Source organism: Lithobates pipiens, unplaced genomic scaffold (genome assembly GCF_037356315.1).
Source record: "Lithobates pipiens isolate NorthernLeopardFrog02 unplaced genomic scaffold, aLitPip1_a1.2 Scaffold_8, whole genome shotgun sequence".
NCBI lineage: Eukaryota > Metazoa > Chordata > Amphibia > Anura > Ranidae > Lithobates > Lithobates pipiens.
In genome coordinates, this window is record NW_027507903.1 from 172,130,644 (window position 1) to 172,144,304 (window position 13,661).

Below are 13,661 nucleotides of genomic sequence, written 5' to 3' on the forward strand. Positions count from 1 at the left end.
GCTAAAAAACGCGCAAAAACGCCAATGCAAAACGCGGTAAAAATCACGTTTTTTACGGCGATTTTTCCAGGCGTCGGAGCTAGCTTTGCAGCCAGTTTTTTTAAAACGTCCGTGTGCATGAGCACTTAGTTGTTTACAATCTCTTCCATTTCTGATGGACCTTATTGCCCTAGTTTTAGCAGTAGACATAATCACCACGAAACCCCTGCGCAAGACCAATTTTGAGCACTTCAATCAATTACTGGCCAAGTAAGAAAAATTCATTTACTGTGTATCAACCTACAGCTAGATTGAAGTGAGCGGAATACAGGTCCACAAGACAATGGGAAGGGTTGTAGCACCCATCTGATTTAAATGGACCCTTGAAACCCCAGAGGGTCATTGTGCAGGCACACTCGTCTGTGCATATGGCATACCCATCTCTAGTATTTTTTTGGTTTTATTACTTTGAGGAAAATGTGGCCTACTGTGTAATGCAGCCATTTACTGTGTGATCATTTTTATATTACCAGTACAATAGCATAGAAATCCTTTATTCGGTTTCATTTGGGTTTGAGAATGACATACCGCAATACTGCTAAAGATTTGATAATAAAAAAAGAAAAAGAAAGAAAAGTATGTACTTTGTCCTGCATCAACCCCCCAAACTCTTTCTTGTGTGAACTGAAAGCTGTTAGCAGCTTTTGTACAACATAATGGTTTATCTGGAGATTTGGTGAGGGATTACCCGTTACTTACTCAACACAAAGTTAATAAAAATGTACACACATTGTGCTCTTAATTATCATTGTTTGCACATAATCCTGCAAAAAAAACCACACACAGGTCCTGTTCACCTACTTCTTTGGTTACGTACATCGCTTTTGGTCTTTCAGGCAATTTGATCTTACTGTTGAACAAAAGCTTCTTCAGAAAATAGCCAATGTAGTTAGTCATGGGGCCCCAGTAGTTAGAAGAATCTGTGCAGCTTTGTAAAGTGATAATTTTATTGTTTTACCTATAGGTCATTTGGATTCCCACTAAAGATTGGCAAAACAAACCGAGTAAGCAATCCCCATGTCTTGACTTTGCAGAGTGTTTAACCACTTGAGACCCGCGCTATAGTCTAATGACGGCTACAGCGCAGATCTCCTTTGCCGGGACTACGTCTATTGACGTCATCCCATGCACGAGTGGCTTGCGCGCCCCCTGAGGGGCGCGCGCGGCGCGTTTTGTGATCGGCGAGTCTATGAGACTCGTCTGATCACTGATTCGAGCAAGAGGGGGGGGGGGGGGGGCGATCGCGACCCCTTATCACGTGATCAGCTGTCAGCCAATGATCATGTGATACAACGGAGCCAGTAATCGGCTATTATTTATAATAGTTATAAAATTGATTTGCATTTTAATGAGTGAAAGGTATTTTGACCCCGTCACAAAACAGGACTTGGTAGTCGTTGGCAATCACAGAGGTCAGACGTTTCTTGTAACTGGCCACCAGGTTTGCACACATCTCAGGAGGGATTTTGTCCCACTCCTCTACAGATGCTCTCCAAGTCATTAAGGTTTCAAGGCTGACCTTGATGTGCTTCTTCTTGAACCACTTCTTTGTTGCCTTGGCCGTGTGTTTTAAGTCATTGTCATGCTGGAATATCTATCCAGGACCCATTTTCAATGCCCTGGCTGAGGGAAGGAGGTTCTCACCCAAGATGACGCAAGCAAGAAAGAGGGGAGGGGGAAGGGGAAGCAAGCAAGAAAGAGGAGAGGGGGAGGGGGAAGCAAGCAAGAAAGAGGAGAGGGGGAGCAAGCAAGAAAGGAGGGGAGGGGAGGGGGGGAAGCAAGAAAGAGGGGAGGGGAGAAGCAAGAAAGAGGGGAGGGGAGGGGGGGGGAAGCAAGAAAGAGGGAAAGAAAGAAACCTGCTTTTAAAAGGCTTTAGAGTTCCATCTCCATCCAGAGAGGTTCCCCCCCCCCCCCCCCCCGGGTGTCTTGGCTGTACGGGACTCTCCCTCCTCATTGGCTGAGACAGCAATGGGCACCATTGGCTCAAATTCAGTGAGCCAATGAGGAGGGCGAGGAGGCAGGGCTGAGCCACTACTCTACGTCTGAATGGACACACAAAGCAGCAGCTTGGCTCGGCTGCCCACATGGCAAGCCGCTTGATGTGGGGACACTCGGCAGGAGGGGGGGCAGTGGTGGTGTCAGCAGGGAGTGTAAATTCAAAAGGAATTGAGCTTTAAGATGGATTCCTTAGTGAACACAATGTTTACAGATATGAAAATGGTAATGTCAAACACACACTCAGGTTGGATGTACTTAGTGTCTTTATTTCAACCCTACTATAAAAAATAAAAATAAAAAAAACTGTAAGGATCCATCTACAGTAGATTACTGTCATTCTGCCACTAAGGTAAAGGTCTTTTAGTCAGATTACATTAAATTGACTGCTTGTAATGTGTTAGTCTATTACTGCACTTTAAGTCAAAGTCCATTTGTCCTAATCTGTCAAAGTGTCTAAAAGATGAAATATGCAGCTCCTGAACAGATCAAAGCTCTAGTAACCGGTGTAAACTTTGCACATGTCGTGCGATCAGCTATTCAGGACCGGAAGGATTTGTCCCATTAATGACTAGGCCATTTTCTGCAATGCAGCACTGCATTGATCGTTCAAAGTTGTACCCAAACAAAATGTATGTCCTTTCTCCCCCCCGCCACCCATAAATAGAGCTTTCTTTTGGTGGCATTTGATCACCTCTGCAGTTTTTTTTTTTTTTTTTGCTGTAAAACAAAAAAAAGGCTGACAAATTTTTTTTTTGTCTTAAAAAATAAATAAAATAATAATAAAAATAATAATAATATATTAACCCCCCCCCCCCCACAAACAATATTTTTTACTATAATATCCAAAAATATATATATATTATAATAATAATAATATATAAAAAAGAAAATTGTCATCATCAGTTTAGGCCAGGGATCTTCAAACTACGGCCCTCCAGCTGTTGCAGAACTACACATTCCATGAGGCATTGTAAAACTGACACTCAGACATGACTAGGCATAATGGGAATTGTAGTTCCTGAACAACTGGAGGGCCATAGTTTGGAGACACCTTGTTTTTAGGCCAATATGCATTTTTACTAGTAATGTTGGCGATCAGCGATTTTTAGCAGGCCTGTAAAATTTCAACAGACAGATCGGACACTTTTTTTTGGGACCATTGACATTTATACAGCTATCAGTGCTATAACAAATGCACCGATTACTGTATAAATGTCACTAGCTGGGAGGAGGTTAAATGTGTTCCCTTGGGAGGGGACTGACTGGGACTACAGAAAGAACGCTGTTCCTAATCACTAGGAACAGACAAACACTTAGAACTCCCCCATCAGCATGGGGATCTGTTGTTTACATTGACAGATACCCATTCTGGCTCTCCGTGGAGCGATCGTGGGTGGACAGTGGACATCGCGGGCACTAGCCACACGCACATCTGCTCCCCCGCTGCAGATGTGCACCCAATGCAGATGTTAAAAAGGGACTGCCGCACAGCTATGGCGGTTCGTATAAATGACGGTGGCTGGTCAGCAAGTGGTTAACTGGTACACGCTACTGTTGGCTACAACACAGCAAGCAAACCTAAAGCCTATAACACATAGGCTGAATGTTGGGTGCAGGGTCGGACTTACCATTGGGCTTGACTGGGCCCAAGCCATTGGGCCCTGCTGAGATACATAGCTGAGTGTACTCGGCTCCGCTCACAGTCCCGCCCTATGATGGACATAACACAGGGACTGGGCGTAACCGAGCCAAGCCGAGTACACTCTTGTACTCTCAGCTCCGCTCGGGACTGAGAGAGAACCCGAGATACACAGAACTCTATCTCGGCGGCACCATTTTTTTTAAACGACAAGGCTGCAAATGACACTGGACCAAGGCTGCAGAGATGGGCACCAATAAGGCTGCAAATGACACTGGACCAAGGCTGCAGAGATGGGCACCAATAAGGCTGCAGAGATGGGCACCAATAAGGCTGCAGAGATGGGCACCAATAAGGCTGCAGAGATGGGCACCAATAAGGCTGCAGAGATGGGCACCAATAAGGCTGCAGAGATGGGCACTTAAAATGTACGTTTTTTTTCCTTAAACTTCCCTCCTAAACTTGGGGTGCGAGTTAGACGCCGATAAATACGGTAATGTATAGAAGGTAGGGCCCGAAAGCGACTCAAGCCCAGGGACCCCCCACCACCCTAAGTCCTGCCCTGGTTGAGTGGGATCGGCTGGTTCAATATAAACCCGCCGACATGCAGCCTGTGTGTACTAGAGTTGGGCCAGCTTCTGTTGAAGGGGTATGACCAAAACAAGTCTGCCAATCAGCCCAGGATCAGTGGTCTCAGCCAATAGCCTACTAGAATGTTCTGGAGGGTGGGGCACCCCAATGCCAGAACACAATGGAACATCGGGGGAGATCGCTGTACTAACATTGCATAGTTAGTACCGCAGCTCCTGAGCTGTCCGTTTTTTTTCATTCAGCCCTGCTGCGTTGGAAAAAATAAAAAATAAACACATACACACACACACACACACTGTGTATACTAGGCATTAGGATTTGTTAAATTAGCTACACCAGGGATCAAAAGACCTGCATTTTTCAACAATTGATCAGATAAGACGTCACTCATCTATACACTTCATGTACAGCACACTAACACTGCTCCATGTAGGATTCTAGGAGCAGGTTGTCAACATGCATGATAGTCACAGAAATCTCATCCATCCCCGAGAAGGGTACAGAACAGAGCCATCAGTGTACATGCTGTGTGCACAAGTGGTGAAGTGCAAGTACCTGAAAGTTCTGTTTTTATAGGTTTAGGAAAGCGATGATAGAGAGATAGAGAGATAGAGAGATAGACATACATACATACATACTCTCTCTCGTAAAACTTTTTTTCTGCCAGTAAATACCATCTCCTGCTTCTTGTCTGGTCGTTTGTCTAGGCCAGTGATGGCGAACCTTGGCACTCCTGATGTTTTGGAACTACATTTCCCATGATGCTCATGCACTCTGCAGTGTAGTTGAGGATCATGGGAAATGTAGTTCCAAAACATCTGGAGTGTCAAGGTTCGCCATCACTGGTCTAGGCGTATGACATGCACAGCTCTCTCACTCACGTGAGTTTGCCAGGAAGGGGGGGGGGGGGTCATAAAGGGCCAATAAGAGCTGCCGAGCTTGAGGTGTGTCTGTGGTGTAAATCCAGGAAGGTGAACAGGTAGCAGCTTCAGCTGCCCACAGTTAAAACGGCTGCAGCCAGACTCAGTGGAGGGAGATTTCAGTATATATAAAAAATATGCAAAGTGGTTGAAGGGAAGCTTCAGAATGGACTGCAGTTTCTCTTTAAGACAAAAAGGCACTTTAGGGCTCATGCATCATAAAAATCTGACATTTCTGAGTACAAGAAAGGCACAGATGTAGCACACAGCCTGCTACCAGCAGCCTTTCAAAATCAAATACAGGTTGAAATTCGTACCAGCTGTACACAATTGGACTCTATTCTAAGCAACACTTATGTTTAGGGTTATATGAACTCAATGTGGAATTCATAGGTTTCTGGCATATATATCTCTAATGTATACAGTAAAACTGACAGCAGTTAAAGGAGAGGTATTGCCAAAGCCATTTTGGCCATACTTCTCATGTAGGTTATAGGAGTGCAGTTTGTTCTGCACTTCGTGACCCATTTGTAGCCGACAGAGGGTTATGGAGGCTCTGGTTCAGTCACGTGGTCGCCCCAGTGGCTGGTTTCAGGGATGAGGAGAGTGCCAACAATGGCTGGAATATCTGGGAGGGGATGTCACCCATAGACTTACAATGGGGGATACGTTGTCCGCTATCCTTCCTCTCCACTAAAGTCAGCTCTGGGAGAAGATCACATGATTGGAATTCTCATCGGAAAAAGCTGATGGTTTTCCCATCGGAATTCCACTCAAACTGTCTTGCCTACACACAGGCAAACCAAAATCCGACCGCCAAGAACGCGGTGACATACAAACACATACGACAGGACTAGAAAAGGGAAGTTCAATACCTAGTAGCCAATAGCTTCCATCTCGTAGTTGAATCTGAGCATGCGTGAGTTTTTGCTCGTCGGAATTGCATTGAAATTCTATTGGAATTTCCGATGAAAAAAAAAAAAAACGTTTCTATTGGGAAAATTGAGAACATGCTATCAAATTTTTGCTGGCGGGAATTCTGATCGTATGTATGTGGCATTAGATTAGGCAAGTATAGAGCTGCATAATTCTAGCCAAAATGAGAATCATGATTTTTTTTTGCTTAGAACAAACATCACCATTCTCACAGGGCAACATCTTTCGCTTTATAAAAAAAATTCTATATATATATATATATAGAAATATTAATAATATTATTATTATTATTAATAAGGATAACTTTACGTTTTAGTTCTTTCTTAATTCATTAAGGTGTATCTTTTTCCCAAAGAAATTGTGTTTGAAAGACCGCTGCACAAATACAGTGTGACATAAAATATTGCAACAACCACCATTTTATTCTCTAGGGTCTCCGCTAAAAAAAAAATTATATAATGGTTTGAGGGTTCTTAGTAATTTCCTAGCAAATAAAAAAGGCATTACTTTCCGGTAACATCCTTTTCCAGCAGTCTTTTAGGAGAGCCACCATAGAGACCCTGGCTCCTCCCTTCCTAGGAAACGCAGCCTTCAATTTTGGATTTAAGCCTCATCCTCCCTTCAGCCCCTCAGTTCTTCATGGAGTACCTCCGGCTAACTGGGGAGGCACAAGAACGTGTCAAACCAAACATTATATCTTACCTGACGGTCCCATGCGAGGAGTTCTTCGTAAGTAGTTCCAATATGGGTGGGTATCGATGCCCTCCTGAAAGACTCCTGGAAAAGGATGTTACTAGTAACTCAGTTTTTTCCCCCCCAAAACCGTCTTTCAGGACAGTCAATATAGTTAAGCGAGCACCTTACCTTGGGGTGGGACTACCACCTGCAGCACCTTACGACCAAAGGCTTGGTCTTTAGCAGACAGCAGATCCAATCTATAGTGCTTCACAAACATAGAAAAACTGGACCACGTTGCAGCCCTACAAATCTGCTCAGGTGGAGCACCAGCCCACTCAGCCTGGGAATTCGCCACTGACCTAGTGGAGTGTGCTTTAATACCCACTGGGGGTTCCGCCCCCTTTATTACATAAGCCTGACTAATAGCCATCCTCAACCACCTGGCAATTGTACGCCTAGAGGCTCTGGACCACTTCTTGGTCCCTGAGAATAATACAAAAAAAAAAAAAAAAAAAAAAAAAAAAGGAGTCGGACTTCCTAAACCGACTTGTACTCTTTAAATATTACAGGACGCACCTTCTAATGCCCAAACTATGAAAGATTCGAACAAAAAAGTAGGTAACACAATCTCCTGACCCCTGCGGTTTAACAACACGGCCCGGGAAAACCCGAGGGGAAAAAAAAAAAAAAAAAGTGCCCTCACTGAGAGAGCTTCGAGTTCACTCACTCTCCTTGCCGTAGTGATTGCCACCATAAATACCGTTTTGAGGGCAATTTTAACGTGCAGGTTCCCAACAGCTCAAAGGGTTCCCCTGTGGAGCACCTGCAAGACTAAAGAAAGATCCCACATCAGGAAAGGGGAGATTCCGACAGGCCTTTGTCTACTCAAGGCCTTAAAAAAAAAAAAAAAAAAAAAATCTTCCTATCCATGGATCTATCGCTAGTTGCTTTTCTAGAAAAAAAAACTTAAAGCAGATACCTCTCCTTTCAGGGTACTAAGGGCTAGGCCTTTATCTGCCCCTGCCTGCAGAAACTCCAACACTGCTACAGAGCTGTGTACATCGAAAGAGCTTTCCAAGCACCAACTATTGAAATGCTCCCACACCTTCCAGTAAATAGCTCACGTTTCCCTCTTTCTGCAATTAAGAGTAGCCACTAATCGATCAGACAACCCTTTGCCCTTTAGTAACTCTTCCTCAGAAGCCAAGCTGCGAGATTCCACCATTCTACCTGAGAACAACAGACTGGATGAGAACTGTTCTCCACCTGAAACTTTCTCAAAAACTGCAGGAATCAGCACGAGGGGGGGGGCATAGCACCTGGAGAACCCCCAGCTCTGAGCCAGAGCATCCACTCCTAACGCCCCGTCCCACCTGCTTAGGGAAAATAAAATATGCACTTTTGCGTTTTCCCTTGAGGCAAAAAGATTTACCACTGGGACCCCCCCACCTTCGGGTGATCATTTCGAAGATCTGCTTCAATACCCAGTTGCCTTCCCTCAGAGTCTTCCTGCTGAGGAAGTCCGCTACCAGTTTCTGCTCTCCCTTCAAAATGTATCGCTGAAGAGAGACAGAACATTGGCCTTGGCCCATCTGAGAATGTATTCTGTCAGAACCCAAAGTATTCCACTCCTAGTGCCCTTCTGTTTGCTGCCAAGGCCACCATCGAGGAGTTGTCCAACCAGACCCTCACGTGTTGTCCCTGGAGTTCCCCCTGAAAGGCCCCGAGTGCCAGATCCACCGCTCTGAACTCCCTCCAATTCGAGGACCTCAGTATCTCCATCTTCCCCCAGGAACCTTGCACCATCCTGGAACCTAGATGCGCTCCCCAGCCTTAACCGCTCGCATCGGTTGTGACAGTCCTGAATACCGGTAAAGGCCCACTCCAGGCCCCGAGACAGATTGAACACCTTTTTCCACCACCACAGGGACCTCTTGACCTGGGATGGAACTGAAACCAGTGAATCCAAAGACCCCCGACTGTGGTCCCAGATCTTCAAAATGTTGCAGAGGACGAAAATGTAATCCCGCCCACTGCACTGCTGGAAGTGTGGATGTCAGTAAGCCCAGGGCCGACATAATCCCCCTTACCGAGACCTGACAGCTGCCCTGGAGAAGCAACATTGCGCGGATTATCTTCTGAATTATTGCCAAGGGAAGAAAGACCCTTTGCTCTGTCGAATCCAACACAAACCATGATCCTGTCATTGGGTCTTTTTGGGCTGTTCAGAAGATGGGGGGGGGGAATAAAAATAATCACCCCCCCGACCCCTTACCCTTCAGTCCCCAAGACTTCTCCTGTCTGGGTGGGATTGAATTATTAGGATTGAACGTATCACAATTCAAATTCAATCCTGCCCAGTTAAATATGCAGACCAGCAGGGCTGGAATGGGACAAAAATGAGGCCCTGGACTTCATCCAGACCGGCCCAGGGCACAACACATCAGGGCACAAGACACATCAGGGTACAACACACCAGGCCAGATCAGGGTACAGAGCCCAGCACATCAGCGTACAGGGAACACCACATCAGGGTACAGAGCCCAGCATGGTACAGGACATCAGGGCACAGGGCCCATGGCACATCAGGGAATGGGGCACATTATGGGACACACTTACTAGCAAGTATGCAGAGTAGCGCAGAAGCACCTGTCTGTAATAAGTTTTCTCATGTCACGCAGTGCTGCTCGCTCCCCGGGCGGTCCCTCCTCTCTTCTATCCCAGATCTTACAAGCCAATGGGGATAGACAAGAAGAGAGGAGGGGCCGCCAGGGAGCGAGCAGCCCTGCGTGACATGAGAGAGAACTTATTACAGACGCTTCCTGCATACATCTAAAATATAAAAAGGAGGGTTGTATTTTTGGCAATAAAATAAAATTCATTAACCACTTTAGCCTGTAAGGATTTACCCACTTCTTGACCAGGCCATTTTTTTGCGATACAGTACTGCGTCGTTTAAACTGACAATTGCGCGGTCACGTGACGCTATACCAAAACAGAATTGAAGTCCTTTTTTCCCCCCCACAAATAGAGCTTTCATTTGATCACCTCGCAAAATGAGGCGATCAAATGAAAGCTCTATTTGTGGAGAAAAAAAAAAAAAAAAAAGGACTTCAATTTTGTTTGGGTATAGCGTCACGTGAATGCGCAATTGTCAGTTAAAACTACGCAGTACCGTAGGTTTGCGCAAAAGTTATCACGTCTACAAAATAGGGGATAGATTTTTTTTCCCCACTAGCAATGGCATCGATCAGTGATTTTTAGCGGGACTGCGACAGATCGGACACCTACAGTGGATCTAAAAAGTCTACACGCTCCTGTTAAAATGTCAGGTTTCTGTGCAAGTAAAATAAAAAATTTGAGACAACGATAAATCATTTCAGAACTTTTTCCACCCCTTTAATGTGACCTATAAACCGTACAACTCAGTTGAAAAACAAACTGAATCTTTTAGGGAGTGGAAGTAAAAATAAAATAAATGTGGTTGCAGAAGTCTTATAACTTATATTAAACAGGAGTCAATACACATCTGCCATCATTTATTGTGCCTCTGATTAACCCCAAATAAAGTACAGCTGTTCTAGTAGGTCTTTCCTGACTTTCTTAGGAGCATCCTACAGGAAAAGCCATGGTACACAGAGAGCTTCCAAAGCATCAGAGGGATCTCATTGTTAAAATGTATCAGTCAGGCCAAGGGTACAAAAGAATTTCCAAGGCATTATTAGATATACCATGGAACACAGTCATCAAGTGCAGAAAATATGGCACAACAGTAAAATTACCAAGAACTGGATGTCTCTCCAAAATTAAATGAAAAGATGAGAAGAAAACTGGTCAGGGAGGCTGCCAAGAGGCCTGCAGCAACCTTAAAGGAGCTGCAGGAATATCTTGGCAAGTACTGGTTGTGTGGTACATGTGACAATCTCCCACATTCTTTATATGTCTGGGCTATGGGGCACAGTGGCAAGACAGAAAAACATCCAAGCATGGCTACATTTTGCAAAAAACACATTTGAAGTCTCTCAAAAGCATGTGGGAAAACGTGCTCTGGTCTAATGAAACCAAGGTTGAACTTTTTGGCCATAATTCCAAAAAATATGTTCAGCACAAAAACACCATACCCACTGTAAAGCATGGTGGTGGCATCATGCTTTGGGGCTGTTTTTCTTCAGCTGGAACAAAGGCCTTAGTCAAGGTAGAGGGAATTCAGAACAGTTCCAAATACCAGTCAATATTGGCACAAACCCTTCAGGTTTCTAGCAGAAGCCTGAACATGAAGAGGAACTTCATCTTTCAGCATGACAACGAAGAGAAAAAAAAAAAAAAAAAAAAAAAAGCATGCATCCAAATCAAAGGAATGGCTTCACCAGAAGATTAAAGTTTTGGAATGGCCCAGCCAGAGCCCAGACCTGAATCCAATTGAAATCTGTGGGGTGAGCTGAAGAGCTGCACACAGATTTGGAGGAGTGTTTTTCACAAATATTGCCAAGTCAAGATGTGCCATGCTGATAGACTCATACCCAAAAAGACTGAGTGCTGTAATAAAATCCAAAAAGGTGCTTCAACAAAGTATGAGTTTAACCACTAGAGATCCGCGCTATAGCCAAATGACGGCTACAGCGCGGACCTCCTTTGCCGGGACTACGACTATTGACGTCGTCCCGTGCACGAGTGGCCTGCACGCCCCCTGAGGGGCGCGCTCTGTGATCAGCGAGTCTATGAGACTCGCCTGATCACGGATCGGAGCAAGGGGTCGATCCCGCCCCTTACCACGTGATCAGCTGTCAGCCAATGACAGCTGATCATGTGATACAACGGAGCCGGTAACCGGCCATTTTTCCTCCTCGCGCTGACAGCACGAGGAGAAAAATAAATAAATAAAAAAAAAAAAAAAAAGCCGATCACCGGCGGCCATGATCGGGACATCAGTGCCGATCACGGCCAGCTTACCAGTGCCCACCTGCCCGTGCCACCTCAGTGATTAAAAAGTGCCCCCCCCCCCCCCATCAGTGAAACCCAACAGTGCCCACACTGCCACACAACAGTGCCCACAATCTGCCTCAACAACAGAGCTGCACCCTAGTGCCACATATCCGTGGCCATCAGTGTCATCTACCAGTGCCACCTATCAGTGCCCCTTATCTGTGCCCATCAGTATCTATCGGTGGCACCTTATCTGTGCCTATTAGTGCCGCCTTAACTATGCCTATCAGTGCACTTCAATGAAGGAGAAAAATGACCTGTTTGCAAAATTTTATAACAAACTATTAAACATGATTTTTTATTTTGTGTCTTTTTTTGTTTGTTTAGCAAAAAATAAAACTCCCAGCTGTAATTAAATACCACCAAAAGAAAGCTCTATTTGTGGGGAAAAAAAAAAAATGATAAAAATGTCATTTGGGTACAGTGTTGTATGACCACGTAATTGTCAAAGTGCATCAGCGCTGAAAGCTGAAAATTGGGTTAACGCTTTTATGTGGCCGGCGGACATTGAGTTTGCCGAACTCGCCGACGGGCTCTACCCCCGCTAGCCAAATGAGTTCACAAGCCGATGTACACCTATGGCGATTCACTGTGATCGAGCCAACCTGCCGCAGTAGAATGATGGTGGCTGATCAGCAAGCAGTTAAAGTTTAATTTTTTTTTCTAAAATAAATAAAAAAAAAAATACATACATACATACATACATACATATATATATATATATATATATATATATATATATATATATATATATATATATATATATAGAAAAAATCGTTCCACAAATACTGTGTGACATAAAATATATAATAAATAAAAATTGCAACAGCCATTTTATTCTTTAGAGCCTCTGCTATAAATAAAAAAAAGAGGGGGTGGGGGACACATGTTTGGGGGTTCTGAGTAGTTTTCTGGGACAAAACAAATTTATGATTTTTACACGTAGGAGAGAAATGCCAGAATTGGCCTGATAGGGAAGGATAAAGAAGTAGTATAAAATAAATAAAAATCCAAAAAATAGTAATAATAAAAAAAGGGGGGTGGGGGAGCAGACTATGTGGGGGTGTAACAGGCTTATAATACACAAGCGTGCCCCCAGTTATAAAGTTTGTATAGGATCCTATACATACACAGCCACCATGTGACCACGCCCCCCTTCACCTGCACTCCGCTCTATAGGACGGATCATACACCCCTCCGTCCATGCTGTGCCCGCTCACCTCTCCGCCTCCTCCATCCGCTGCTCCTCTGCCATCGCTCCGATCGCCCTCTGCCGCTCGGTCCGGGGCACACCGCACAGATCGCCGGCCCTGCAGCGTATGAAATAACCGTCAGTCCGATCCGTGCCACCAACCGAGGATGCAGGCTGGGCTACTGCCAGGAACTGCACACAGCTCCGGAGCAACGATCGGCTCCTCCTCATCAGCAACATGTCACCGCCATCCCCCCGCCCCCTCCGTGACGGCGATCGGCCCGGAGGGGGAGGGGCTGATGTGTGGATATACCTGATCACTATCAGGGAAGAGTCTGTGTGATCACCTCCTGTAGACATGATCACAGAGAAGTCTCCTATAGGGATATATACAGTATATAGGTCAGCAGGGCACAGCATGACACCAATGTCTCTGGTAAAGTGCCCCTTATTTGGGGGTCACAGATCTTTCACAAACAACGGCTAAAAGCCGATCACTCCAAGTGTATATAGATAGGGATGCCCTAAAGTTTTCTAGATCTCAGTGCAGAGATAAAAATATGCACAAATATCCTAAATCAGTACAAAATTATATATACAAATTAGGGTTGCCATTTTCATCATTTTTGTTTTACAGAATATACTATGCAGTACATATATATATTGTGATTAAATAACATTTATA

General features: G+C 44.8%; 1 protein-coding gene across 1 annotated transcript in view; it reads right to left on the reverse strand.

Moving 5' to 3' along the window:
• Positions 1-13,216, reverse strand: part of NAPEPLD (N-acyl phosphatidylethanolamine phospholipase D) — a 39,767-nt gene extending 26,551 nt beyond the window's left edge. The window contains exon 1 of the mRNA XM_077468430.1: positions 13,005-13,216. Coding sequence (XP_077324556.1) covers positions 13,005-13,216 — 212 coding nt within the window. The remainder of the gene's footprint in view (positions 1-13,004) is intronic.
• Between the last annotated feature and the right edge of the window lie 445 nt (positions 13,217-13,661).